Source organism: Panthera pardus, unplaced genomic scaffold, assembly GCF_024362965.1.
Source record: "Panthera pardus isolate Hobbes unplaced genomic scaffold, ASM2436296v1 HiC_scaffold_6, whole genome shotgun sequence".
NCBI lineage: Eukaryota > Metazoa > Chordata > Mammalia > Carnivora > Felidae > Panthera > Panthera pardus.
The window spans coordinates 9,945,862-9,973,659 of NW_026526991.1; the positions used below are offsets into that span (position 1 = coordinate 9,945,862).

Here is a 27,798-nt window from a genome sequence, read left to right on the forward strand (position 1 = left end):
CAGTCAGCTGAGCCCAGCACCTGCTTCAGGGACTGCTGGGCCACGTCGAGACTCAGGTGCAGTTTCCCTGCGGGTCTCTGGGCCCTGGCCAAGTGTGTGTGTGTGTGTGTCCGTGTGCCTGTGCGGTGTCAGGGAGCAGAGCCCAGCGCAGGGTAACGCTCCTCCACCCCCCAGAGAGCCGCTCTCGACAACACTTGCTTCTTCTTCCGGGTGAGCAGGGCCGGGGCTCGTGCACACGTGTACGCTGGGCGCGCGCACGCGGGCACACCCGTGTCTGCAGATTCTGCCACTGAAAGGGCTTGCTTGGGACACCCCTTCGGCTACGTGTTGCCCGAGGCACGCTCAAGGACCTGGGCCGGCCCGGCCCCACCCTGCCAGGCACCTCGGACGCGCTCACCTTTCCCGCCCCCTACTCCACACCACGGGGCACTTGCCATTTTCGAAGGGACAGGCCTGCATCCGCACTGCGTCAGGGGTCGCAGACCAGCCCTGCGGGAGGGGCCGGGGTCAGCGCAGGTCCTGCCCTTCCCTCGTCTCCTCCCAGCAGTGAAGGCCACACGCTCACTGACCTCAAGGCACAGGCACGGCAGCTCTCGGCTGTAGGGCAGAGAGACGGCGCGGGAGACCCTGTTCACCGTCACCTGCAGCGGAGTGGAGGGCTCAGGGGCTGGGGGACCCGGTGGGTGGGCGTGGCCTGGGCTGGGACGGGGCGGGGCGTGACGGCCCGGGGTGGGTGGGGCCTGGGGCTTGCGGGGCGGGTGGAGCCCGGGCTCGGGTGTGGGGCGGAACTTGGTCTGGGCCCGGAGGCGGTGTCCGGGGCCGGGCTCACCCGCACTGGGGCACCCACGTCCTCACAGGTGAACCACTTGAGGCAGAGCCGCACGTAGTAGTCGGAGTCCGCGAGAGCCTCGGGCACCTGTACCAGAATGACCTTGCGGCCGCGGTCTACCCAGTAGGAGAACTTCCCGGCTACAAAAAGGCGGGCGGGGCGGCAGGTGGAGGCCACGCTGGGACTAGAGGTCACTGGACACAGGTCCCCACCTGTCCCGAGAGCCTCGAGGTGGTGACCCCTGCCAGCCCTAGGCACCCGGGGACCCATCGTGATCTCCCAAGTGGGGCGGGCAGAAGATCCCGGTGGGAGGGCGGTGGGTGCCCGCAGCAACCTGCGGGGCTTCCCAGGGGCTGCGGGGCTGTGGTCCCACCCGGGGAGGGGGCCTCACCAAAGCAGAAGGGCAGGTTCCTCCCCACGTCTTGGTCTCTGCAGTCTGCAAACGCATAGGCAATGGTGGGCCCAGCCACTCTGTCCCCAGGAGCCGCACACCCCGGTGGGCCTCTGCCCATGTGCTCCACAGAAAGAAGTCCCGCCTCTCCAGGGAGGCCGTGACCCCGGAGCTAAGCCAAGGCGCTTGCTGGGAGCTGTGCAGCATGGGGCCCTGCCCCCTTCCTCGCGCGTCCCACCCCGAGTCGGTCCCTAGACGCCAGCGGCAGCCGTGCCGGGGCTCGCCCCAGGGGCTCTCACCTTCCACGTGGTATTGTTGGTCCAGCCGGACCCCACAGAAGTGGGGCACTGTCCTCAGGGTGACGTAGAGGCTCTGGGCCACGCTTACTTCGAAGCATTCAAAGTGCACCTGGAGCTGGGCAGGTGCAGGTGTGAGCCAGGTGCACCTGGGGTCTCCACCTACCCACCCCCGGCCAGGCCAGCCCCGCCGGGCACAGCCGGAGCTCCGCAGAGGGGGTGCCGGTTCCTCGGGCATCGGGTCGGTCAGGTGTCGAGGAAGGGGGGGCAGCCCCGGGACAGCTGCCCCTGCCTGACAAAGGCTTGGGCTGGGTGGCCCGGCAGGTGTGGGTCAGGCCCTGGCCTCACCTGCTGCCCCACATGTAGTCGGCGGGAGGCCCTTGAGACCCGCACGCTCTGACACTGGGTCTCCTGGGTGTCGAGGCTCATGGAGCAGGCCTCCAGGCCCCGCAGGCTCTCTGGGTGAAGGGAGGGACCGGGCAGGGCTTGTCAGATGGGGCAGTGAATCCTGTCCTCCTCTCCTCTCTCCGCGATGTGCGGCTAGTGGGGCCGCCCTGCCCCACCGGGCCCGTCGGATGGTGGGGGCTAAAGGAGCCCGGAGCCCACCCCCCTCACAGTCAGCACACCCCGAGGCCTCTCACCGTGCAGCGTGAGGGAGGCCTGCACACGCAGGAGCAGGGAGCAACCGTCGTGGGGGGCACACCTCATGGCAGTGGAGAGCGTCAGGGCCTCCAGGATGGACCTGGACATGGACGAAGGGGACTGCCGGCAGAAGCTGCTAAGAATATTCCCTGAGGAGGGGAGATGAGGGTGAGTGCCACGGGGCTCTCCCCCAGCACCCCGGTTAGGCCGTGTGGGTGGCCCGGCCTGGGGGGAGCCCTCGGGCTGCATGTCTGGGGAGGGGTCCTCACCATCTCGCCCCAGAGCCATCAGGGAGCTGGCCCCCCCTGAGTAGTGGACCCGCCCCTGAGCCAACTGTCTGTTGGGGATCAGGAGTGGGGCCAGGCCCGGGAGCAGGCCACACCTGAGTGTGGGTAGCTGCTGCCCTGCCTGGGGTGCAGGGGTGAATGGAGCCTGCCTTCCCATAAGCTGGCAAGCCCCATCGCCCGTCTTCAAAGATGAGCAACAGAAAAGGCCTGCTAGGGGCCCCTGGGTCATAACCCCAATGTCATGCAGCCTCGGGCTCTGTTCACAGGCCAGCGGCTGCCCTAGTGCAGGCAGGACTGGCCCGGAGGCCTTGGCGGGGCTGGGGCTGGGGCAGGCCCTAGGGCTGAGCAGCAGTCGTGGCCTTCACTTGGCCGGGCTTGCAGCTGGGGACTTGGGGGACAGTGGAGTTGGTTCCACACGAGCCGTGGAGCGCTGGGGAGGCCTGTGCCCCCCAGAGTCAGCGGCCCGGGTGCCCTCCTGCGTGCAGGGCTGTGGCTCGTCTGCAGGCATGAGAAGTGGCGTTCAGGCCTGGTGCCACGTGAGGTGGAGGGAGCAACCCCGCGGTGGGACCATGTGTCCAGGGAGGGGAAGGTGCATGTGCTCGGTGGGTGCTTCGGGGGCTCAGAACCCCCAGGGTCCCCACGGGGCATATGAGGAGGACGTCACTGGGGACAGAACTCAGGGGAAGTGCAGGCACCACAGCCTGTCAGACCAGGCTGAGGCGCTGACATGCAAATCAAGGGGGAGGCAGAGGAAGATGGCGACCAGACGCCTCTGCGGTGAGACCGAGGCGGGAACGGACGCTCCTCAAAGGCCCTAGCGCTCGAGGCCTGAGGCGCTGACCTGAAGGCACAGAGCAGCCATCTGACCCCAAGCCTGGGGCCACAGGCTGCTTCTGCTCAGGGACCTTCTCCAGATGGAATGCAAGCAGATGGTCTATTGAGAAGGCAGGTCTTTGCAGGAGGGCAGTGGCCCGACCACGGGGGCACGGACAAACATGCTGTGGTAGGTGAGGCACTGTGGAGCCTGTCACTCAACAGGGCCCATACTGACTGGCTTCAGAAACAGACTCCATGAGATCTGAATACGTTCATGGGAAAGAAGTCCGGCTCCGTGGATCCCACTGTGGCCAAGATGGAGTCACGGTGGTGAGGTTTACCCTCCTGCCTGACACAGCCTGGAAAACCAGACGAAATATGTGGAGCGGTGGTTTCACGACATGACACGAGGAAGAGAAGGAGAGCGATGTCCTTGACACAGGGGACACATACGTGAGTTCCGCACGTGCGCCAGTGTCTCGAGAGCGTTTTCAGGCTGTGGTGGAGGGAGGGGATCCAGAGGAGCCCGGCACTCTCCCTGAGTCGAGGAAACGGGCAGAGAGCCTGGGCCGACCAAAGCACCAGCACTAGCAGGACGGAGTGTGAGACAGGAGAGAAGGCTTCGGAGAGAACCGCGAAGAACGTCCACCCTGCCAGGCACAGGTCAGCACACGCACGTGAGGGAACTACCGGAGGCAGGGGAGGAACCGGCCCAGAGGATCTGAGGGAAGAGTGTCCTGCACTCGTACGGGGCCGAGAATAGTTCCCGTTCTCAGCCGGGCACTGGGTAGGTGCCACCCACGCGAGTCTTGCCTCAGTAGGGGATAATTAGCCTCAGACTGATTGCTGCTCTCATCCCGCCCAACGTGTCTTAAAAGCGAGACCCCAAAAAGTTTAAGCTGTTTGCAAGTAACTTAACTGTATTCCAGGAAAGCCTCAACAATATTTGTACGAACAAAAATACATATCCAGAACATAACGGGGTAAAATTCACGGTGTCTGCCATCCAATAAAAAATTACAAGACATGCAAGGAACCAGGAAAATACAGTCTATAATGAGAAGAATCGATTAATTGAAACTGATACAGGTATTAGAATTGTTAGTCAAGAACATTAAAACAATTATTATAATTGTATTCCGTATGTTCGAAAAGTTCATTATAGATATGGAAAATTAGATAGATGGGTAGATAGATCTCAAATCCAACTTCTAGAGAAAGACTATAATGTCTGAGATGAAAAAATACATCAAATGGGATTAATAGCGGATGAGATATTAAAAGAGAAGAAGACCGGGGAAGCTAACATGGCAATAGAAAGCATCCAAAAGTAAATGGAAAGAGATAACTATGATGATGGTATAACAGTAGAAGCTTTGGCAGGACAACTTCAGTGACTTAATGCATGTGTAATTAGAATCCCCAGAGGAAGGGGGGATGAAACAAAATCTTGAAGAAGTGATAGATATCTCCCCAACTTGATGAAAACTGTAAACTCGCAGATCCAGGAAGCTTGGTGAGTGCCAAGTGTAAGAAAGATGAAAAAAATCATGAGGGGGAGAAGGTGTGACTACAACAGCACAAATGCCCAGAGGGCAGAAGTGGAGCTGCCAAGGGTAGGATCGTAGGCTATTTGTGAGGTGCTGCGTTACCACTTGAAGGGAGACTCGAAGGAGTTAAAGATGTATATTATAAATGCCAAAAAAAAAAAAAATCCAAAAAGCAAAACAAAAAAACACCAAAGCAATCACTAAAATAACAGTTTGAACTAATAAGTCAACTAAGAAGATAAAATGAAATCACACACACACACACACACACACACAGAGAGAAATAACTAATAAGGCAGAACAAGAAAAGGTTAATGAAGAAGAGATGGAACAAAACACAAATAGGAAGAAGATCAGTTAAACCTAACCGTCTCGGGGCACCTGGGCGGCTCAGTCAGTTGAGCATCCGACTTCAGCTCAGGTCATGATCTCGCGGTGAGTTCGAGCCCCGCATAGGGCTGTGCGCTGACAGCTCGGAGACTGGAGCCCGCTTCGGATTCTGTGTCTCCCTCTCTCTCCGCCCCTCCCCTGCTCATGCTCTGTCTCTCTCTGTCTCAAAGATAAATAAAAACATTTAAAAAATTTAAAAAACCTAACCATCTCCATAATCATATTAAGCGTAAATGTTTAATACCACAGTTCGGCAAAGATTTTCAGACTGTACAGAAAAGCAACACCCAACTGTAAACTGCTTATAAGGCATACACTTTAAATAGAAAGACACAAATGCAAAAAGACACAACATGCTAAGGCTAATCAAAAGAAAGCTGGAGTAGCTGTTACCAGACAACATGGATTTCATGGCAAAGAATGGGATATTATCAGGGATACGGATATTCATTTCACAGTAACAGAGGGAACCATTCATCAGGAGGACACAACATCCAGAACTGATATTATGCACATAATATCATAGTTTCACAGTGCGTAAAACGAAACTGATAAAAATACAGGGGGGAAGAGACGAGCCCACAACTATAGTTGGCTGCAATAGTCTTTCCTCTATACTTGACAGAACTAGCAGGCGGAAAACCGGAAAGAATAGAGTGACCTTGTGTAACACAACCTACCAGCTTGACTTGATTGGCATTTACAGAACACCCCACCAATGACAGCAGAGTCTGCATGCTTTTCAAATGGAACATTTATCAAGAGAGGCTATATTCTGGCACATAAAAGTCTCAGTAAATTCACAAGGATTCAGATCAAACAAACCATCTTCTCTGATCAAAATGGAATTAGAAATCAATAAAATATTCCTGGAAAATTTCCCAACATTTGAAAACTAAACAATACACTTCTACATAACCCTTGGGACAAAGAAGACACGAAAAGGGAAATAAGAAATTACTTTGAACTGAATGAAAATGAAAAAACAACGTGTAAAAACATTTGGATGCCTGCCAAAGATTCATCTTTGAAAGATGCTGGTAAGAGAATGAAAAGACGAGTCACAGACTGAGGGAAAATACTTGCAGATCATATACCTGGTAAGGAACTTGTATTCAGAACGTGTGAAGAGCTCTCCAAATTTAATAACAAGGAAACCAACAACCCAGTAAAGAGTGATATTGAACAGATTCTTCACCACGGAAGATACAAGTGGGAGAGAAGCCCGTGAGGAAAGGCTCAACATCGACAGACGTTAGGGAAATGCAAACTTAAGCCACAATGAGCTAGTGTTACCTTGTAGAACGGCTCAGATGGAAAGGACCGACCACACCAAGTGTAGACAAGGATGTCCAGGCATAAGAATCCTCGCACACTGCTGGCGGGAACAGAAAACGTCACAACCACTTTACAAAACGATTTGGCAATTTTTTAGAAGGTAAGTATACACCTGCTGTACGATGCAGACATTCCATGCCTTGGTATTCACCCCAGAGTGATGAGAAAGGCTTGCCCATGAATGTTGATTGTGGTTTCGTTTTTAGAAGCCAAAGCCTGGAGACAGCCCAAATGTTCATCAGCAGGTGAGTGGGCAAGCAGACCGTGGCATAGCCATCCAGTGCGACGGGCTTTTGACACACGCCACACGCGGATGAATCCAGATATGATTATGCCGAGCGAAAGAATGCAGACACAAGAGTACCCACTGCCTGATTCCATGCATCTAAAGTTTGAGAAAATGTGAGCTAATCGCTATGGAAAGAAAGCAGATATGTGGTTGTCCACTATCCTGACGGAGGTAATGGTTTCACAGGTTTCACGTAAAACCTTAGCAAACTGGATATTTAAAATATATACAGTTTGTTTTAGGTCGGCCGTATGTCAATAATGCCATAAAGCAATTTCCTCCTTCCTGCTCGTCTACAATGTGCACAAGAGGCAGGTGGTGTCCTTGGCGAGATGCGGTGCTGAGCTTGCCCCAGAGGAGCGGGTTTCTCCCAGCCCAGTTTAAAGTTGTACAAGACCATGGGGCGCCTGGGTGGCTCAGTCAGCTAGGTGTCCGACTTCCGCTCAGGTCATGATCTTGCAGTTCGTGGGTTTGAGCCCCATGTCGGGCTCTGTGCTGACAGCTCGGGGCTCAGAGCCTGGAGCCTGCTTTGGATTCTGTGTGTGTGTGTCTCTCTCTCTCCCTCCCCCACTCACTCTCTCTCTCAAAAATAAATAAACATTTAAAAAATTTTTAATTTATACGAGACCAGAAGTGGGAAAAATAAAGCAATAATTTTTTTTTTAATTTTTTTTTTCAACGTTTATTTTATTTTTGGGACAGAGAGAGACAGAGCATGAACGGGGGAGGGACAGAGAGAGAGGGAGACACAGAATCGGAAACAGGCCCCAGGCTCCGAGCCATCAGCCCAGAGCCCAACGCGGGGCTCGAACTCACGGACCATGAGATCGTGACCTGGCTGAAGTCGGACGCTTAACCGACTGCGCCACCCAGGCGCCCCAAAGCAATAATTTTTTTAAAAAGGCTTGGGGCGCCTGGCTGGCTCAGTTGGAGGAGCGCGTGACTCTTGATCTGGGGGTTGGGAGTTCGAATCCCACGCTGGGTGTAGAGATTACTGAAAAATAAAATCTTAAAAAAAAAAGGTAGAGCCATTGAAAAGAAAGGCTCGTGGTCAGCGTGGAAAATAGTGAACTATATGGATGGAAATCTGCTTATTTAAAAAAAATTTTTTTTACATATATTCATTTTTGAGAGACAGAGCACAAGTGGGGGAAGGGCAGAGAGAGGAGACACAGAATCCGAAGCAGGCTCCAGGCTCTGAGCCATCAGCACAGAGCCCGATGTGGGTCTCAAACCCACGAACTTTGAGATCATGACCCGAGCAGAAGTCGGACGCTTAACTGACCGAGCCACCCAGGCACCCCGGACAGCTGCTTATTTAAAATAAAATGTCTAAGAGTAGGCTCTTGTCCCAAATTAGCTGACAAAATGGGGAGAGAGTATGTAGAGGAAAGGCGAAGAGATCCAGGCATGCTCGACTATTTGTGGTGCAAAACCGGAAAACAAGACACTGTCGTTCTGTGGATTTCATCGTGAACCCCAAGTCTGTCACGAAGACCCAGGGAGAAGTAAACACACTTGGTCTCTAAACGGTTTTCAGAACTGCCGCAAGGCCTTACTAGAAGAAGGCCTAACAGATGTATTTTAAAAAGCAGAAATAGGACCCCAAAAGGAAGAAGTAGGTTACAAAAGGGAACAGGGAACACAGGAGTTGGTCAAACACGATGGTGAATTCAAATGCATATTGACAAAGGAAGAGGGGGAGAAAGAAAGCTTCTGTGTGTTTAAAAACAAGCGGAGGTTCGCTTCCCGCGACGCGGTGGACCCGGCCCTTTGGGCCAGCCTGCTGCTGAAGACAGCGACCGCTGGACGAAAAGCCGTACATATAAAAAGCCTCCCCAAAGCTTGTGGAAGGTGATGAAAGAATCAGGATCCTCAGGCCACAGTCTGAGAAAGGGCAGAGGGATGCAGTGCACAGGAAGCCACGTCTGCTGAGGGCATCACAGAGCTGCCCCCGTGTCGCCCTGGGTGGGGGGAGCCGGGAGGGACACCCCAACCCTTGGCCCCGTGTGGCGGTGGCTGGTCTGAGCAGGCAGGGAGGAAGAGAGAGCTTCCCGGAACCTCTGGTGGGTTAGGGTGCTGGTTCCCAGCCCTGGCTTGCATCTCTAGGAAGGTCCGTGAGACCTCAACCTGTTTTTCAATTCAAAATGGTCCCGATGGCCCTGACAGTCAGGCACTACCGCTGGGTACTGCTCAGAAACAGACGTGAATCTGGGCTGGAGAAACCCCTTCATCCTAGGCCTCGGAGAATGCCAAGAATCATTTCTCAAGGGCACTGAGCACACAAATTATTTTCTAAGTTTATTTATCTTGAGAGAGAGAGAGAGACAGCGAGAGCCCTAGAGGCAGTGAGCACACGTGGGGGAGGGGCAGAGAGAGAGAACCCCAAGCAGGCTCCTCCCTGTCAGCGCAGAGCCCCACACGGGGCCTTGAACTCGTGAACCATGAGATCATGAGCTGAGCCAAAATCAAGAGTTGGATGCTTAACTGACTGCGCCACCCAGGCGGGAGCAGACATATTTAAAGATAAATAGGCCAGAAAACAAAGTGCCAAGAGGGAGAACCAGCAGAAACAGGCTTTGGACAACCCCCCAGAGCCTTCCGGTGACAGGTACCTCGGATGTGAGCCACAGACCAACCATGCTGAGACAAGCTTGAAAAAACGTGCAGTGGGGAAAACTACAAAGAGGGACCAAGCACATTCCAAAGAAACAAACAGAATTTCTAGAAATGAAGCCCACAGAAATAGAAATTAAAAATGCAACAAACGATTTTAAGAGCGGACTGGACCTCAGCAAACAGAGACTTAGAGAAGTGAATGATCACAGCAAATGATCCAGAGGGCGGCAGAGAGAAAAAAGGTGGGGGTGGGGTGTGGGGGGAACACAGCAGACACATGAAGAAATGTGAAGAAGTAAAATGGCCAAGATGAGTCTGAGGGCGTCCCAGAAGGGGAGGGAAGGGGCAGGACAGAGGTCACAGCTAGCTCTGAAAAGGCTCACACAATAAAGTAAAAGTCTCCCTTATGAACATGGTTGCAAATCCTAAATAAAATTTTAGCAACTTGATTTAATAATTTAGTAGACATGACCAGATAGGATTTGTTTCAGGACTGTAAGTGTGGTCAACATGAGAAAATCTATCAGGACAATTCACCTCATTAAAAGATTAAAGGAGGAAAACTATATGATTATCTTCACAGATGCACAAAGTTTAAAAAGAATGTTTAAAAAACTAGGAAAAGGAAGGCACCTCCTTGTCTAGATCAAGGCCGTCTACTTCAAAGGCCTCATACACCTGATATTTGATGGTAAGCCTGGGGAGTCGTTGCCATAAATATCAGAACTAAGACAAGGGTTCCCCATTCAACATTGTCTTGGTGATTGGAGCCAGGGCCATAAGACCAGAAACAAACAAAAACCATACGTTTATAAACTGTCATCATTCGTAGAATATGCAATTACTTATACATAAAAACTTAAGAGACTCAACGGGAAATTTATTAGAAATAACAGAGGTGTTTTGTTTTGTTTTGTTTTTTGGGAGAGAGAGAGAGAGCTGGGGAGGGGCAGAGAGAGGGAAGAGAGGAGAATCCTAAGCAGGCTCCATGCTGCCAGCACTAAGCCCAACGTGGGGGTCGAATTCATGAACTGTGAGATCATGACCTGAGCTGAAATCTAGAGTCGGGCGCTTACCCAACTGAGCCACCCAGGCATCCCTGAAATAACAAAGAGTTTTTAACAAATGTGTTGGACACAAGATCAATATACAAAAACAGCATTGCTCTACACAAGCAAAACCAACCTGAAAATACAATAAAATAAGGAAACCGTTTACAGTATCCTTCTGCCTGTAAAGACCATAAATGAATGTTTTGAGGAAGACGTAAATAAGTGGAAAGGCATACCATGTTCATGGTTGGAAGACTCAACTCTGATGTCATTTCTGTTTCAAATTAAGTAATAAATTCGATGCAATTCCTATCAAAATGTGTAATGTTGTAACTAATAATAAATATATATTGGTCTGTGCCCATTATCTGGTGCAGAGATCCTAAAACCCTTGGAATTTCCCAAGAGATAAGAGCCTGGAAGGTGTCTTTGGTCCTTTAGAACAAACCACTTTCAACCACACCTGAATTTATGTTAATGAGGTAAGCCCCCCTAACCTGGGGGCTCTGAGGCTAAACTGATGGTCCAGGTAACATGGAACTGAGTTAATTGTTCGGTAATATTAAAAAATACACACATTGGAAAATACCTACTGATATTTTCAGTAAATTTGACAAATAATCAAAAATTCATATTGGAGGAGTGAGAGCGTATAAAATGTTAGGACCCTTTTTTTAAAGCTTTTTAATGTAAAAATGAAAATTAGATACCGAAAAGCTCACCCCAAAAAACAGCTTTGTGAATTATCACAGAGCAGATGGCCTGATCATCACCAGACGGCCAGTCCCCAGCCAATCAAACCCCGTCATTCACTCCAGAACCAGCACGCTGACTTCCGTCGTAACGATTTTGCATTTCTTTATGGTTTGATCACACTCTTCACACACTATACCTGAGGCTTGTCCATTTGTCAAACTTGGCTTATCCAGGCTGTCTACGTGTCTCCTCCCCTTTGCCGAATCAGCCTCCCGGCCAGGCGCCCTCAGGGGTGCAGCCCAGCACCCGTCTTGAGGCCCTTGTATTCCTGGCAAATCAGCAGCAGGACCCAGAGGTCTGGTTGCTCTCAGGGTCTAGATCTTTAGCAGGCTAGAGCTGGTGTTGAATGCCATCACAAGGAGGCATGCTGTGTCTGGACCTCGGCCACATGTGACATGTGACAGTGCTAGCTGTCACCAGCACTTCTGTCACTGGGAGATGCAAAATGGTGATCGAATTCTACGGTTTTGTTTCCACTTATGAGCTGGAATACCTACTTACTCCAAGGTGGCATTCACACAAGGCAGAATCAAGGCTTGATTCTTTCCTTTTATTTTCCCAGTTTTCAAGATGATGAATTGATTCCCTGTCCTCCAGAGAGGATGAAGAGTTCCTTTTTTGTTTTTTTTTAACGGTATCATTATGAATACATGGGTTTACACATGGGTTGCAATTTATTGCGATTCTTGTTCTTTTTTTAAAGCTCAAATAATATCCACTTGGCGAATAGGGTCTTCAGGATGTCTCCCAAGTACCTTTGACAAGCACCACAGTCTTTGATAGCTTCCCCGCTCTCTGGTATGACAAGATGTCCCAGGTTCTTCCATACTCATTCTGCCCCAGACTGGGAATCAGCCACTTCTCTCAGAAGCCCTGCCTGGTTCCTTCTGGTGGGAAATGGTATTTTAAGACCACAGTCTGGGCACTAGGGAGGCTCATGGCTATGCGTTGGTCACTGGTTCTAGAATTTTTCTGTGGAAAGAGTGGCAATATATTTATATAAATGTAAGTATGACTCACGAGGTCATACTTATGCTACCAATTCAGAGTAAAGGTTTTACTTCACCTTTTCTATATGACATCTGCCTCTCCTTTCTTCCATGCTGAAATGTGGATGCTCAGGGACACGAGATAATACAAGGCAAACCCGTCCTAACTGTCGTTGGCTGTATCCAAACAACGTTACAGGCGCCAAGTCTTAGTCACGGCGCCAACAGTCAGGATAATGAGAAAACGGTAAAAACATGTCTTGGCATATACTTTTCTCATCTTTCCCCATTTTTCATGGTTGTTCCCTACCTACATCATCAGAACATAAAGCCGTGACATTCCGTACTGTCTCTCTTGTCACATACAGTCTCGCAAATAGCCGCGTATGTAATTTACACACCTAATTCCCACGTTCGTCTCATCAGGCGGCTTGGCTGTTCCTCATGGGAACAGATTCCTAGCAGGTGCCTCATAGGGGCCCCTGGGGGAAATATTCCCGGTGTCCCTGCTTGTTGTGCTGTACGTGAACGTTGGCTGTTCTTTCATTGAAATATACCTGACACACAACATTGTGTAAACTTAAGATACACAACCCGTCGATCTGACACATTTATACACTACTGTGGCTGATGTGTCCACCGCACCTCTACCGGGTCACATAATTATCTTTACTTTTTTGAGTTTGGGATAATTAAGATCCAGTCCCTTAGCAAGTCTGATGACTGGAATACAATATTGTGGTAATATTCACTGCACCGTGCGTTAGGGTTTGACCGTCCTTCTGGTGGAAAATGTTGAAAAGTCTGATCTAATATGCTTTTCTTTCCACTGTAAGTTGTCTGCTCTTTTTGCCTACCTGCCCAAAAGATTTCTCTCTTTTTATGATCCAGTAAGTTTACCAGAATACGTTTTGGTGTTAGATATTCAGAATCCATATTCTTGGGTTCATGGTTTGCCTTTTCAATAGCTAGTTTCAAGAAAAATTTTTTTTGAAATCTTCCGGGAAGTGTAGTTCTTAGTATCTGTTCTGTGGCCTTGGTTTGCTTCTTCAGAAAGAAGAAATGCACATCAGCTGTATTTTGGACATTCTCTGCCAACCTACGACACATACCATCTATTCACACATCATTTTAACCTCTCTTTCAGTTCTTTATTTTTGTAAATTTCCCCTTTTCACCTTGTATCCCTTCTGGGTGTTTAGTATCGGGTCTGTTCACGCAGGTTCTTCTACTGTAAGTCTTCATTTCTAAAATTATTTTTCCTTTATTTCTCATTCTGTGTGCTGTCACCTCGCTTCCGAGAATTTCTAATTTTGAAATAAAAGTTTACAGTTCGCGTGCCTTTCTGGTGCACCTCCATTATCTGTTGGGACGTTGTTACATTCCTTATACCCTTTTATGTCACCGTGAGGGGTCTGGCCTCTGTCCCTGACACCAGTTTTCCTGAGTTTCCCGCAGGAGGCGCAGCTCCGGCCACAGAGCGCCCTCTCCTGTCGTGTTGGTGCAGCGTTTGGAAGCGGGGTGACGGTTTTCCCCCGCCCCCCGCCCGGTCCACGTCCTCTGCGGTCCTCGCTCTGTTCGGCCTCAAGCTCCCCGGTGTGGGGCCGTCTCACGAGGGGTCCTGGCACTGGGGGGGCACCGACAGCCGGCTCCCGCCGCGGGTCTGGGGGCCGGGGTGGGGGGCAGGTGCGCCTTCCCGCGGGGGGTCATCAATGGCTGGGACCCCCTGCCCCCCCCACCCCCGCCATCGGGGGCGCAGCAGCAGATAAGCCAGCTCACCCGGGGCCACGCCCCCGTGTCACCCCCACCGCCCAGTTTGCACCTGCGGGTTCAGGGACGCGGGCGCGCACCGCCACCGCATCTCGCGGCACAGGTGAGGAAAGAAAGGAACGAGGGAGACTCGCTCGTCTCGTCGGGAACCAGCTGGGATCAGAGGCAGCCACCCCCTCCCCCCGCTGGAAAAGCGGACCCCGCGTGGGCGCAGTAAGCGCACAACCTGAGCGGTAAGTGGTCGGGCCGCTGATGGAGCCCCGGCGGCAAACAGACCCCAGGGAATTAAAGAGCTAAAGGAAAACGACACTTTTAAACCCTTAGAAACACAGCAAAGCAGGAAACCGGGAGACGGTGTCACCACCTCAGGACCGGGAAGAATTTCTTGCAAGATCCCCCCAGATCCACAAAACCCATTAAGAGGAGACTGGTAAATGAGACCGCATCAAACTGGAAAACTCGTCCGCGGCCTTACGGGTCAAAGGGAAACGGGGAAGCGCTCTGGTGGGAGGGGCACCCCAGGGACACGCGGGACCTCACCCATGCGGCCAAGGCCGTGACTGACAACGAAGCTATATTTAAATGGGGGCCATTTTGCACTGGACAAAACTGGACAAGTTGACAAGAGGAAATGGAGGTTTCCAGATACTCCTGCTGGGGCGGCAACTCGCGTGGCCCCTTTGGAAGGTGGCCTCGTCCAACGAAGCAGGAAGGGGCGACTTGTGTCTGCAGGCACACCGCTGTCGTGAGCTGGGGGCCTTGCCCACGTGCGCCAGGTGGTGGGCAGGGACATCCGGGGGACGCTCTGTCCTGTGAGGCAGGCAGGGAAGGCCCGTGCAGAGCAGGAAGGCCTCCCTGCTCTGGCCCCTGGGAGGGGACAGGGGACCCTGGTGACCTGGGTGGATGAGGGCCGGAAAGGCAGCCAGTCCCCCTCTGCCCGAGATGTACTCACGGTTCACTCGGTTCTTGCAGGCGAAGCCCTGAGGACAGAACGAGAGAGGGTGACAGGTCAGCCCGGCCGCTTGCTGTCCCGCCCCCTGAACCCAGCCCCGAAGGGCCAGGAGAGTCACCCGGCCCCTCGCTCTCTGCAGGGGCCTGGGGGTGCCACAGTCCCCCATTCCTCCTCCGTGTCCACGTGTTCTGGCTCCGCAGAAGCCCAGCCCAAGGCCTCGCATTCAGTGGTCAGTCAGGAAACTGTGGGGCCCGGACCCGACAGACCGGCCCCGAGCCAACTACTTCCCAACTTCTGCTGCTGGTGCCGGAAGCTCCCCAGTTCGTTCTTTTTTTTATTATTAAAAATTTTAATGTTTATTTTTGAGAGAGACAGAGACCGAATGCGAGTGGGGGAGGGGCAGAGAGGGAGGGAGACACAGAATCCGAAGCAGGCTCCAGGCTCCCAGCTGTCAGCGCAGAGCCCGACGCAGAGCCTGACACGGGGCTCGACATGAGGCTCGAACTCAGGAGCTGTGAGATCATGACCTAGGCTGAAGTCAGATGCTCAACCGATTGAGCCACCCAGGCATCCCTACCCCCCAGTTCATTCTTCAGGCGAACCTTGGTTGAGTACCTCCTAGGCACTGATTAGGTGCTGGGGTTCGCGAATGAAAGAAAATGGGGAAGCACCCTGCCTTCGAGGAGCCCGCATTCTGAGGCCGGGGACACAACCCAGACTGTGAGACATCGGCAAACTACACTTTAGGTTAGATGTTGAGGAAGGGTGTGGGGGACCCCAGAGGAATCAGGAAATCTGCAGGCGTGCTCAGGGCCTCGTGGGCCACGGGAATACGCCGAGCAAGGGCCGCTGAGAGCACGTGAACACTCCCCGTCCAGGCTGGCCTCCCCCCTCCGCGGCTCCTACCCCCACCAGACCGCTGCCTGACGGAGGGGCCCGTGAACAGGGGGTGTCTGAACTGGGCACCGGATTCACGCGGGGCCCGTGGGGGGAGGTGGCTGGACGTCCAGGCTGCGGACCTCACTGTGACGGGTGGGCCGTGACGCCCCAGGGCGGAGCTGGGGAGAGTGCCGGCGGGGGTGCGGCGGGGTGGCTGGGGCCCCGGGGCGCCGCGCTGCGCGGGGCCTGTGCGCCACGGCCCCCACACGTGGCAGCGAGGAGCGGCCGCCCTCTGCTCCCTTCCGGGAGAGCTGACCTTCCGCGGACCCAGGAAGCACGGACAGCTGGGGGGCTCAGGACGGAGCCCCGGCACTTGCCTCTGGTAGCACAGGTGGGGAAATGGAGACTACAAGCCACGCCCAGTCCTGCCCCTTGGATCCGTGGAGACGCGGCTACTGGCGGCTGCATCGCCCGCTCCGCCCCCAGTCCAAATACACTTTCTAGCTTGGGACAGTGCTAGATGTACAGGAAAGCTGTGAAGGTGGCCCCAACAGTTTGCCCCTGATATCAATATCCTCCGCCACGATGGTGCATTTGTAAAAGCCAGGGAGTCGGCTCAACTCGTTTTCCACCAACACCTGTTTTCTGTGTGATGCTGTACTCGGCCTTCCCCGCCCTTCTTCACCCTGCTGTCACCACCCCCATTTTCTGGCCACCGTTATCTCCCTGGAGGCTGCTGATGTGTCCCCCCACCCCCAATCTCCAGTTCCCCCAAAACCTGCCAAGGTCAGAGGAGCAGACCAGACTGGATGCCTTGACCCCGGCAGCCCTGCCCATGGCCCCCTGGTGAGGAGCAGAACCCCGACGGCCGGACCCCAAGGGCACTGACCCAGGGGGTGGCAAGAGGGCTCTGCTCAGATGGAAAGGCTGAGCCAACCGGGGTGCTCTCTCCAGAATGGGACGGAGTGGTCCCCGGGGCACGGCAGCCCAGGAGTGGGAGGGTAGGAGTGGGCCCTGGAGGTGGGACAAGGGGGAGCAGGAGCAGGGCCCCATCTGCAGCCCCAGGGGGATGAGGGAGGGGCAGTGGCTTGGGCCCTTGGCCACCCTCGCTGCCTGCCTCAGCCTCAGATGCTGGGAATCTCTCCTTGGCATGCACGGTCTTACCTGTGACCTGAGCCTAAAACCGGCCCCCACCCCTACCCCGGAGCTCCAAGAGGGAGAGGGGCCCGGGTGTTGCCCCAGAGGTGGAATGCCTGTGTCCTGGCCATTGGGCACCTCCTGCCCTCTGGGGACTGCCTGTTTGCCCCTGTGTCTTAAACAACATCCCCCCACCCTCCCCACCCCACCCCCACTCCCCCGCTGGTGGCTGCCGTCTGCCGGTGGGCCCTTCAGCGCCCAGACCCTCTCCCCTCTGAGACACAGAAAGAGGGACGAGCAGGGACAAAGGTCAGGCCAGAAAAGCACCTGTGGGCAATGCGGCCCAGGGTCGCTGGTGTACCAGGAACTCCAGTGGGGCAGGGAGTGGGGCGTGGGGGGGGGGGTGCTGGCTGAGAGCCCCAGGGCCCTGCCGTGGGTGGGGTGGGGACGGAGAAGTAGCCGCGCCCCAACCTCCCCGGGGTTTTCCGTCGGACTTCTCGGGGCTTCCCTGGCCAGGCTGGGGGCTGTCTGCACGCAGGGACCCTCCCTCCAGGAGCATGTCTTTGGGGCGGGATCTGCGTCTCTCCCCTCCCCCCAAGCTGCCCCCACCGGCCCCGAGCTCCAGCCCCAGCCGGAGGACAGGACCTTGTCCTGGGTTCCACCGGCCCCGGCGGGTCTGCTCTGCGCAGCCCACGGTGCCGTGACCCCAAGCACCAGGGCGCATTCAGCACCGATGCCCCTGCCCCGCGCCGCGGGCATCGCTGGCTCTGGGGTCCTCTGCTTCTGTCCCCCCAGCTCTCGAAGTCAGCTCAGCAAGGACGGTTTTCACGGAACGCTTCCCGAGGCCCCGGAACAGTCTTCCCGTGGGAACTTGTGGGCTGGAAGGGTCTGGGCGCAGGCGCAGGGGTCGCCAGAGGCTGCCCCCCTCTCCCTGCTCGCCTCCTTTCTCGAGCAAACCCCTCCTCTGAGCCCGCTGCGGGCCCCTCCCCCACCACTCACCTGCCCCCTCACCCCCTCTTCCCCCAACCCCGCCCCCATCCGGGCACCGAGGTGGCCGCGGGGCCTGGCTGAGTGCGCAGTGACCCCCTTTCCCCGCGCTGCGTACCCTGCCCCCTCCGGGCCCCCGCTCTCCCCTTACCCCTCCTCCCTTTTTCTCCAGGATTTTTTCTCCTCTCACAGCCGCTGGGTCGAAGGGGCTAAGTCCTACCCCATCCTGTCCCCATGTGGGACCTGGCTGGGGCCCAGCGCGGCCTCCACTCACACCCAGCTGCCCTCACCCTCAGCTCTCCATGTCTGATGGCAAAACCAAGGTTCCTTCCCCGAAACCTGCCCCCCTCCCCCGGGCCTCCCACTTCAGGAAACATCTCCAGCAGCCAAGAAGCTGAAGTCGGGTTCTAGGGTCCACTTTGATGTCACCTTGTGCACGGGATCCTCCCCCCCCCCACCAAGCCAGCTCCCTGTGGGTGGGGCCCAGACCACCATCCCCCCCACCTGGGCCCAGCTGTCTCCTCTGCACCCACCGGTCCCACCAGCAGCCAGAGGGAGACTGTCCTGGGCACTCACGGGTCCCTGCACCTCGGATCTGAGCCCCGTGCCCCTGCCTGGCCCCCTGCTCTCCCCCCCCCCCCACCCCACAAGCCCCTCGCTGAGCTCCCCGGACCCTCTGCTGGATACACTCCCAGGGCTTGTGAGGCTGCTGTTCCTCCCAGAAGAGGGAACTCGTCCTCAAGTGCCTCCAGGGTGGCCTGGGCACCGCCCCTGGAGGCCACCCCAGTCCCCTTCACAGTCAGCACCACCGACATCTTCTGTTGTGCGCTGTACCAGTTAGAACACAAATCCCCAAGGTCACAGGGCACGCAGTGGGCCCTCAGACTTCCCTCCGCCCCATGTTCATGTCCTTTCTGTGCGCATGTCCCTGCTGCATCGCCCACTGTTCCCACGACACCTTCTAGGCTGCGTCCCCACCGCGCCGAGACCAGTGGTGGGCCCGGGGGCACCGCCTGGGTCACGGTGCTGCTGAACGCCTCCCTCAGGTAAGGCTGAGTCAGCTGGCCCGTGCGAAAGTCCCGGGCCGCCACGGCCGCCACCCTTCCTGAGCTGCATCATTGCCCTGCGGCTCCCTCCGGTCCAGGGGGGCACACTCCCGCAGCCTTCCCTGAGCGGGCTGTGCGCGCAAGCCCCGCACCGTGGATGCCGAAACATGCTTTGCCGAGGCCACGGGAGGCTCCTGGCAGAGGGACGGCTCGCAGGTGCGCCAGCCTGCCCCCACCCCGGGGGCTCTCAGCAAACGTTTCCTAGGGCAGCGCTGCAGGCTGGGCCCGGCACCCCGCAGGGGCTCCCAGGCCCCCCTCGGCCCCCTCATCGCCCAGGGCCTCCCGCGCCCCTTGCCTGCCGCCCGTGTTCGTGTGGGGGTGCCAGGCCAGTGCCCCCCTGTGGAGGAACCGACGCCCTCGCACCGCACCGGAGAGCAGGGGAGCCCACCTGACCATGCACAGCATGGGGGGGGGGGCCGGGGCTCACCTGAGAACAGGAGAGGCCACATTCTGCAATCTGGGGGATGGCCAGGCTCTGGTAAGTGCTCCAGGTCAGGGCCAGGAGCGCCACAGCGTGCCCAGCGGGCATCCGGCCCGAGTGACAGCTGCCAGGGAGCACGGTGTGCGCGCGCATGGGGCGAGCCTGCGGGAGGTCCTGTGAAGCTGCCGCTTGCCTGTGCAGCCTGCACTCCAGCCCCAGAGACAAACGGGAGAGTCTTGAGTGAGTTTGCTCCCTGGGGCAGACACTCCCCATCCTGGTGGAAAGGAGCCCAAGTGGGCTGGCTGAAACCACAGCCCCATAGCTTCCTGCCAGGTCCTGGCTCAGGCTGTGGGGCCTTCGGACTCTGGCCAGAGGCCCACGCAGTTTTAGGGTGCCAAAGGAGGCATCTGGAACCTCGAGTCTTTGGGGTTTCAGGTTACTGGGTGCCCCTCGGGGCTAGTCTCTGGATCAGGGCTGGCTGTGGGCCCATGGGGTTGGGGAGCTGTCCCCCGTGCCCCGTGGCTCCTGGGTGTACCCCCATTTCTCAGGCACTCATCTTGACGGTGGGGGATGGATGGGGGGCCGATGGCCGCGGTTGTTAAGCTTGGCTGGGTCTTCCCAGGTGCCAAGAGCCAACCGTGCAGGAGAACTCTCTCCCGGAGCGGGACCTGGGACCCCACGCCACTTCCAGGGCCTCACCCCTCAGACGCGAGAGGCTGCGCCCTCCGCTGAGCCCTCAGCCCAGAGGACGACACCCGGGGCCTGGCTTCTGCTCAGGAATCACCCTGTGCCTTTTTTTCTCATCGGAATCCTTCTGTGTGTGGACGTTTCCAGGCAGAAGCTCACGGCACCTAGTCTGCTCCAGCCTTCGTTCAGGGCAGCAGGAAGGAAAGAACGGAGGCATGGCTCTGGGACCCCTGTGTCTCCTCCCCGCCTGGGCAGGCCCAGACTCCGTGTCCGGGCTCCTTCCTGCATCTGGTGGGCAGGTGTGAGCGTCTCCGGCCCTGGGGGGGGGGGGGGCATCATGCTCCGAGTGGGGGCACGTGAAGCGATAGACGGCTGGGGATCTGCCTGGAACCCCAACAGGGCACCCCAGGTTTGGAGGGGAGCTGACTCTGAGTGGCACCATCCCCAGGCTGGACGCCCTGCACGGGTGGGCCCCTGGGACGGTGCAGCTGCACTGGCCCACGTGCCCCATGAAGTGGACCCAGGATGAAGGAGCCTCGGCCCCAAGGATAGCACCTGCCAATGAACATCGCCCAAGGCCGTGGTCCCTGCCCTCCTGCAACCCTGGCCCAGTCTCCAGAGCCCACAACCCAGCCTCCCTCCATGCTGGGCCAGGGCCTCACCTCTGCCCCACCTGGTTTATAGCATGCACGGGTTGGGACTTCCGTGGTCCCTGCTGGGCTGGGCACCCCACCGCACGCTGCTGGTGAGGCAGAGCGAACGGAGATGGGGCTCCTATCCTATCGTGTGCTCCCCTGTGGCCACGATGCCCAGGAGAGGGAGAGCCCGACGCCAGCCACTGTGCTGAGTAGCAGAGTGGCAGCAGGCTGGCATGTCTGGGGGTCACCGAGGAAGGCCAGGCATTGGTCTTCCCACTGTCCCTGGTCTAGCCCGCCTCCGGCACCTTCGGCCTCTGGGTCAGCCAGATGGGGTGAGTCAGAAGAAAATGTGCTTCCCCAAGGGGCTCGCGCTGCGTGGACTCAAGTGGGAACTGGGGTACCACGTGACTTCAAGGGCACAGGCTTTCCTCCAGCGAGGCCATATGGCCACTCAGGCCCCAAGTCCCTGCTCTGTGGCTGCCCCAGGATGGGCCCACCTACTAGGTGACCACGTGGCACCCTGAATGCCCCATCCCAGTGCCAAAGGGATGCAGGTGACCAGAAGTGGATGGAGGGTCCAACCAACCACATGCCATCACGGTCGGGGGTGGGGGTGTGGAGAAGCATGGTGGGGATCCCCCCCTCCATCCCCCCTCCCCCCCACTCCCCCACTCCCTCCCCCTCCCCCCTCCATCCCCCCACTCCCCCCTCCCTCCCCCCTCCCCCCTCCATCCCCCCACTCCCCCCTCCCCCTCCCCCCTCCATCCCCCACCCCCCCCTCCCCCCTCCATCCCCCCTCCCCCCCTCCCCCCCACTCCCTCCCCCCTCCCCCCTCCCCCCCACTCCCTCCCCCCTCCATCCCCCCCACTCCCCCCTCCCCCCCAATCCCCCACTCCCTCCCCCCTCCCCCCCCTCCTGTCTTGGGGGGAAGGGCAGGCTATGGACTCTCTCCGTGTCCACAAAGTGCTGATCCTGGTTCTTCCTCACAAGCCCCACTGTTCCATGTAGGCTTGGGGGGCTGAGACACCCAGCCTGAGCCCAGAGAGGATGCAGGGGCCCACCCTCCTAGGAGCCTCTGTAGCCGGAGTGGCCCCCTGATGACCAGATGGCCCAGAAGTCCAACTGTGGTTGTATCTGAGGGTTCTGACCCAGGGAGGGCACCCCCTTCACGCCAGGTTGGTGCAAAGAGCCTGGACCAGCACAGCGAGATTTTTGTTGAATAAATGAGTGAATAAATAACGCCTTCCCTGAGACCTCCGGCTGGGACACGGGGTGGGGGGAGGGGAGGCGGCGGGGGGGGGGGGGGGGCGCCTTCCAGCAAGGAGGAGCTCCAGAGGAGGGGGCTCCTTGGAGGAGCCCGGGACGCCAGGGGGCTGTTTGTGTTCCTCTGCCCAGGGCGGCGCGGGGCGTCCTCCTCTGGCGGAGGAGGGGTACGTGGGTGTATGGATGTGGGGCGCAGGCGCCGCGGTGGGGTGGGGGTCCGTAAGAAATACCATGCTGAAGTCGCACAATTTCGCTAAAATAGCTCCGTATACAAGGTCTCACATCTATGTGTCGGTTTCCAGAGAAACCAGCCACGCTCTAGGGGCCGCGGGGCCAGGGCGCGTCTGTCCCATCCCAGTCCTCGGCGTCCTGGTCCTCGGCGTCACGGGGTCGACGCGCCGCCGCCCCGCCCGCCGCCCAAGGGCACGAAGGAGGCGCCCTGCAGGACCGCGGCGCAGAAGGAGCGGCAGCGCTTGCAGGGCCGGGCGGGCGGCAGCGAGCCGCGGCACACGAGGCAGGGCGCTGGGAGGTCCCGGGGCAGCCCTTGGGGAGAGAGAGAGGCCCTGAGACCGCGCCCACCTGGCCCGGCCACGCCCGCTCGCCGCCGGCCACGCCCACCCGCCCCGGCCACGCCCGCTCGCCGCCGACCACGCCCGCCCGCCGAGCCCCAGGCCCTACGGCCGGAAGTCAGGCCCACCACCCCGGCGCAGGCCCGCTGGCCCCAGAGACCTGTTGCCCTAAGACCGCGCCCTGGCCACACTCGCTGGTTGCTGACGCTGCTCCCTAGGGCGCGCCTACCTCATGGCCACCCCGGGCAAGGCCAGGGTCTAGTCCAGTCCCAGCCGGCTCCCAAGTCCACCCACTTCCACACAGACCCCAGCCTTCTTTCCCGGGCTTTCAGAAAACCCCAGACTTACACTCAAGGCCAAGGGGGCCGTGTCCAGGGGCATCCCTGGAGTGAAGGCTGTGGGGACTGGGGATTGTCCCCTTTGCCCTGCTCATCTGCCCTCACAACCCTCTGCCTGTTCTCCCCTCCCGAGGGGTGGGTGGCCCTAGCCAGGTAGACTAGGCGCCCCCTCAGCGGCCCTGGCCCTCCACCTGTAGGGAGGCAAGCGGAGGGCTTGCTGTAGAGGTCATGAGCACATTTAAAGTCCGTGGAGCCCACAGCCCCATTATCACCCATGACCCTGCTCCCCATAGCCAGCCTTGGTGTCCGCCCCTTGGAGCAGGGCCCAGGAGCACGTGCCTAGTGCCCCCAGAATGTCCCGCAGCCCTTGCTTAGGAGGCCAGGGAGGAGCCTGCTTGCGAAGGGTGGAGGTTCCCGGGCCATGTGGGCATGGAGGGGGCCGCGGGAACCCCAGACCTCTGGCCCTCTTCCCCCGAACTCTCCCACTGGTGCCTGAAGAGGGGCCACTGTCTCCGGCTTGTCCTCTAGCCTCCTTAGTCCCCCCAGCCCTCCTCACCACAGGCTGTGCCCAGAAGGACCCAGCTCCACTCGCCCTGGCAGGTCTGAGCTCAGACCCTGTCCCCTCTGGGCCTGGACCAAGATGGGCTGTGGGCATGCAATTGGGTGTCAAGAGGTGAGGGCCGGGTGGCAGCCACCCTTGCCCACTGCCAGTGGCTCTGGGTCAGGACCCGGAGCCCCGGGCAGCCCAGTGGCTGGAGGGGCTCCGATGGGAGGCTGGGATGTTGGGGCCGGGGGCTGCCAGAGCTGACAGATGAGGCCTGGTCTCAGTGCTGCTGTTCTGCCCACTGGCTGCCTGGGGGTGGGGGCACTGGCCCCCCGGGGGAGCCGTCCACCTCACAGGCAGGTTGGTCTCTGTGCTGGCCCCTGCCCCCCGGACACCAGTGCGCTGGCCCAGGAGGTGGTGACCTTGTCGGGTGAGGGTGCTGTGGCCAGCAGGGCCGCGGACGGTGGCCCGGCAGCGTCCGTGACAGGTGAGGGTGGGCAGGCTGGCCGTCTGGAGAGGTCATCCCCCTGTGCTGAAGCTGCTGCTTCAGGATAACCACACAGCTACTCTGACACCCCAGGATGGGGGAGGCCAGCAGGCAAGTGACATCGTGTGCCCTTCGTGGGGGGGGGGGGCAGTCAAGGTCTCCAAGAAGCTGAAACCTTGGCCAGGCTCCCTCTGCCTTTGTCCTCCGGGCCTCCAGCCTTTGATCCGAGGTTGCCCCCAGGGGTCTGGCCGGCCCTCTTTAGGGCGTGGGGTGGGCCTGGGCCAAGCTCCTTCCGCTCCCCCGCTGTGCTGAGGCCCAGTCAGCCTTTGGGCTGCCCGTAGCCCAGAAACCCAGCTGGCAAGCGTGCAGGGGCAGGGCAGGGCTCCCCAGGCTTTCCTGGCCTGGGGGCCAGGGGACTCCCCAGCCAGCAGCCGCCCAGCCCAGGAGTGCCACGGGCCTGGACGCCACGCCTATCAGAGTCACCCACCACCAATGGCCGGTGCTGAGTCACTCCTCCGGGGGTCTGGGCGGGGTGTGTGGGAGCAGGGCCACCCAGCCCCTATGCAAAGCAGCCGACGGCTTCCTGGAGCCTCGAGCAGATACTGAGCCAGAGCCCGGGAACGATGCCACCCTGAGGGGCTGGGACAAGCCTGTCCCACAGGACACGCCAGGGCCTGCGTGGGGCACGAGGGTGTGAGAGGCGGGGGTGCAGGCAGGCACATTGGCCAAGGACAGCAGCTCTGCCCACCAACGCACCCCAGGGCCAAACAGAGCCCGCCCTGGGGCCAGAAGGGACAGAGGCCAGGCCAGCTTCAAGCCAAGGAGGACGGGGCCAGGGACTGGTAGCCAGAGGTGGGTGGAGGGAGTGGGATTTGGAAGGAGAGGCCTTGACCCTGAGCCCTGGGCCCGGCTGGGGGAGGGCTAAGGAGCAGGACAGGCGCGCCTCAGGCATCTTGCGGGTGTGAAAGGGAAGGTGGGGGGCGCTGGATGGGGGTGCACTCAGGAACGGGTGGTCTGGGGTCCAGACCACCCTTGCGGTGGAAACCACCGGACCCGGGGCATAAAATATGAAAAGCATTTTCTTAAAAGCAACAAAACATTGGCAAAAAGCAAGGAATTCTCTGAACAAGGCTGCGGGCAGGTGGGCCTTTCTCTGGGGCTTTGCCAGCCAGGGTCACCAGGAGCCCAAGGTTCCAAGGCCTCATGGGGTGTGGAGGACAGAAGAGGGGTGAGAGACACCCACCCTAGGTGCAAAGGTGAACGAACATATCCCGCCCTGCCCTGCCCTGCGCCCCGGGGACTTTGAGAGTGCCACGTGGTGCTGAGCAGTGCCGTGGAAATCCCAGAGGAAACGGACCCTGAGCTAGCCTCTGAACAGATTTTCATGACAACTTCTTGTCCCTGGGCTGGGGTGAGGGTCCCAGAGCATCAGGCTTTGGACTTGAAACGAGCGGCCTTCCTGGGGGCAGCGGGGGCACCAGTCCCCAATCCCCACAAGTAATTTATTTTAAGAAAATGAGGCATTTGTAATAAAATGTGAGCGAGCCTCAGGAAGCGTATGAGAGCCTGACCCCAAACTTCAAGTGTGAGAATTACGGGCCATCAGCCGACAGGCTGCGAGCTACATGCTTTTGGGTGGGTTCGGGGCTAACCAGCAGGGAAAGGAGCCACAAATATATGACCAAATAGCTTTATCAGAAAGCAGAACTTCTCAAAAGTGAAGCTATAAGGTAACTAAAATTAGAATTTCTGGGGCGGGATCACAGAGTACCAGACACTGATGAGACATGTTGGGAGACCGCTCCAGAGACCAAACAAGCGAGGGACGGGAGGTCTGGAGGTCAGCGAGCCACAGGGCTTCACAAACACCATGGAGCCACCAGGGAAGGAGGCAATGGCTTCGAGTTTCCCGTAACTGATTAGGGCACCAGTATGCAGATTAAGGAAGTTCCAGTTACGAGGATAAAAAAGGACAACACAGCTGGACGCAGCGGGCGGAACGGAGGGCTCTCCTGGGGAGGAAGGCAGCCGCCAGGCCCAGGGAGCGAGCGAGGGTGGGGGGACCCCACGGCAGAGGAGGAGCCGTCTCGGGAGCGCCGGCCAGAAAGACCTCTGCAGCCCCAAAAGGAGGGTGCGCGTGCCGCCCCCAGGCCCCGCCCGAGGGACATTCTAGAGCTGACTTGAGCAGAGTCCATGTTGAAAGTCTGAGACGCGTGGAGGCATGAAGGGCGGGAGGAATGTAGGTGGGTAGGTACAGAAAGACACAGACGGTGTAAGCAGTGATAAGAACAACACCCAGTGGGATTAAAATAAAGACAGGATTAAACTGTAAGACGACAGCTGCAAGAAACCAGGGGTGTGGCACCTGCCGGGCCGGAGGGTCACCGTTTGGGCTGGGCGGGGGTAGAGGACGATTTTCTTAACTTCAGACTCTGGTAACTAGTAATTCGAGGCAGCCCCCGAAAGAGCAGAAATAGAGCGGATCACCTCCAAACTGGAAGAAGGAACAGCTAAAGAAAAAAACAATCCAAGCAGGTAAGTGACGTTGTCGGCCTCCAGGTTCCTGCCTGCTGTGCCCTCGGACCAGCAGGACGCCGTCACTTTGCACTCCCTACGGCCTGCTCTCCCGGCTCACCCATTCTGGAGGAAGCTTGCCGCCGTGTTCGGAGGCCCCGTGGCAAGGCGCTGAGGCCCCCAGCCGCGTGAGTGGGCCTTCGTGGAGGTGGGCCCGGCCTCCGTCAAGCCTGCAGATACAGCCCCCGCCAGCATCTGATCCCGTGAGAGAGACTGGGGGGCCAGCCCTGCACAGTTAGGCCACCCTTGGATTCCTGACCCCCAGAAACTCACGGGATAGTGTTTGTTGCTTTAACTTTTTAAAAAACGTTTGTTTATTTTGAGAGAGAGAGAGCAGGTGGGGGAGGGGTAGAGAGAGAGAGGGAGAGAGAGGCTCCCAAGCAGGCTCCCCACTGTCAGCGAAGAGCCCGACGAGGCTCGATCCCGTGAACTGTGAGATCACGACCCGAGCCAAAACCAAGAGTCAGACACTCAACCACTTAACCGACTGAGCCCCCCAGGGGCCCTGTTGCTTAACTTCTGGATTAGTCTGTTATGCAATAATAGATTACTACAGAATATACAGGTACTCGTGTGTAAATGATCACAGAAAACGTCAATATTAAATGCATCACTTAAAAGAGTGTTGTCGATATCTGGATTAAAAAAATCAAATTTTAGGGGCGCCTGGGTGGCTCAGTAGATTAAGCATCCGACTTCGGCTCAGGTATTGATCTTGCCGTTCCCGAGTTCAAGCCCCGCCTCAGGCTCTATGCTGACAGCTCAGAGCCTGGAGCCTGTTTCAGATTCTGTGTCTCCCTCTCTCTCTGCCCTTTTGCCACTCACAGTCGGTCTCTCTCAAAAGTAAACATTAAAAAAAATTAAAAAGTCAAATTTTATGTAGAGAAATAGGTAAAATATAAGGTTAGAGAATGGTTGAAAGGAAGAGATACACCAGGCAAATTCTAACCAAAATAAAATCAATCACAGTCCAAAAAATATAAAGCAAAAGTGGACAGAATTATGAGAGACAGATACGTTCCCCAAAATTCTTATTGTACTTTGCTTAGCAGTTGATAGAAAAAGCAGACCAAAAAAAAAAAAACAAAAAACAAACAAACAAACAGAAAAACAACTCGGTTAATAATACAAAAGATTTGAACAACACAATGAATAAACCTGATCCCACTTTACCCGACAATTGCAGGGTTCACATTATTTTT

At 57.3% G+C, this 27,798-nt stretch overlaps 1 protein-coding gene and 1 long non-coding RNA gene across 3 annotated transcripts in view; one reads left to right on the forward strand and one right to left on the reverse strand.

Moving 5' to 3' along the window:
- TTLL8 (tubulin tyrosine ligase like 8) overlaps positions 1–27,798 on the reverse strand; it is an 85,071-nt gene that overhangs the window by 3,699 nt on the left and 53,574 nt on the right. The window contains 7 exon segments of the mRNA XM_019447265.2: positions 435–489; positions 570–641; positions 830–969; positions 1,221–1,265; positions 1,520–1,634; positions 1,865–1,974; positions 2,158–2,307. Coding sequence (XP_019302810.2) covers positions 435–489; positions 570–641; positions 830–969; positions 1,221–1,265; positions 1,520–1,634; positions 1,865–1,974; positions 2,158–2,307 — 687 coding nt within the window.
- On the forward strand, positions 841–7,387 carry LOC109265755 (uncharacterized). 2 transcript variants are annotated; one of them, XR_008419454.1, is made up of 3 exons: positions 841–952; positions 1,353–2,326; positions 6,746–7,387. It is a non-coding gene; the product is annotated as an uncharacterized LOC109265755 (long non-coding RNA). The 2 variants fall into 2 exon arrangements; XR_008419455.1 differs by having other exon boundaries at positions 852–952; positions 2,061–2,326.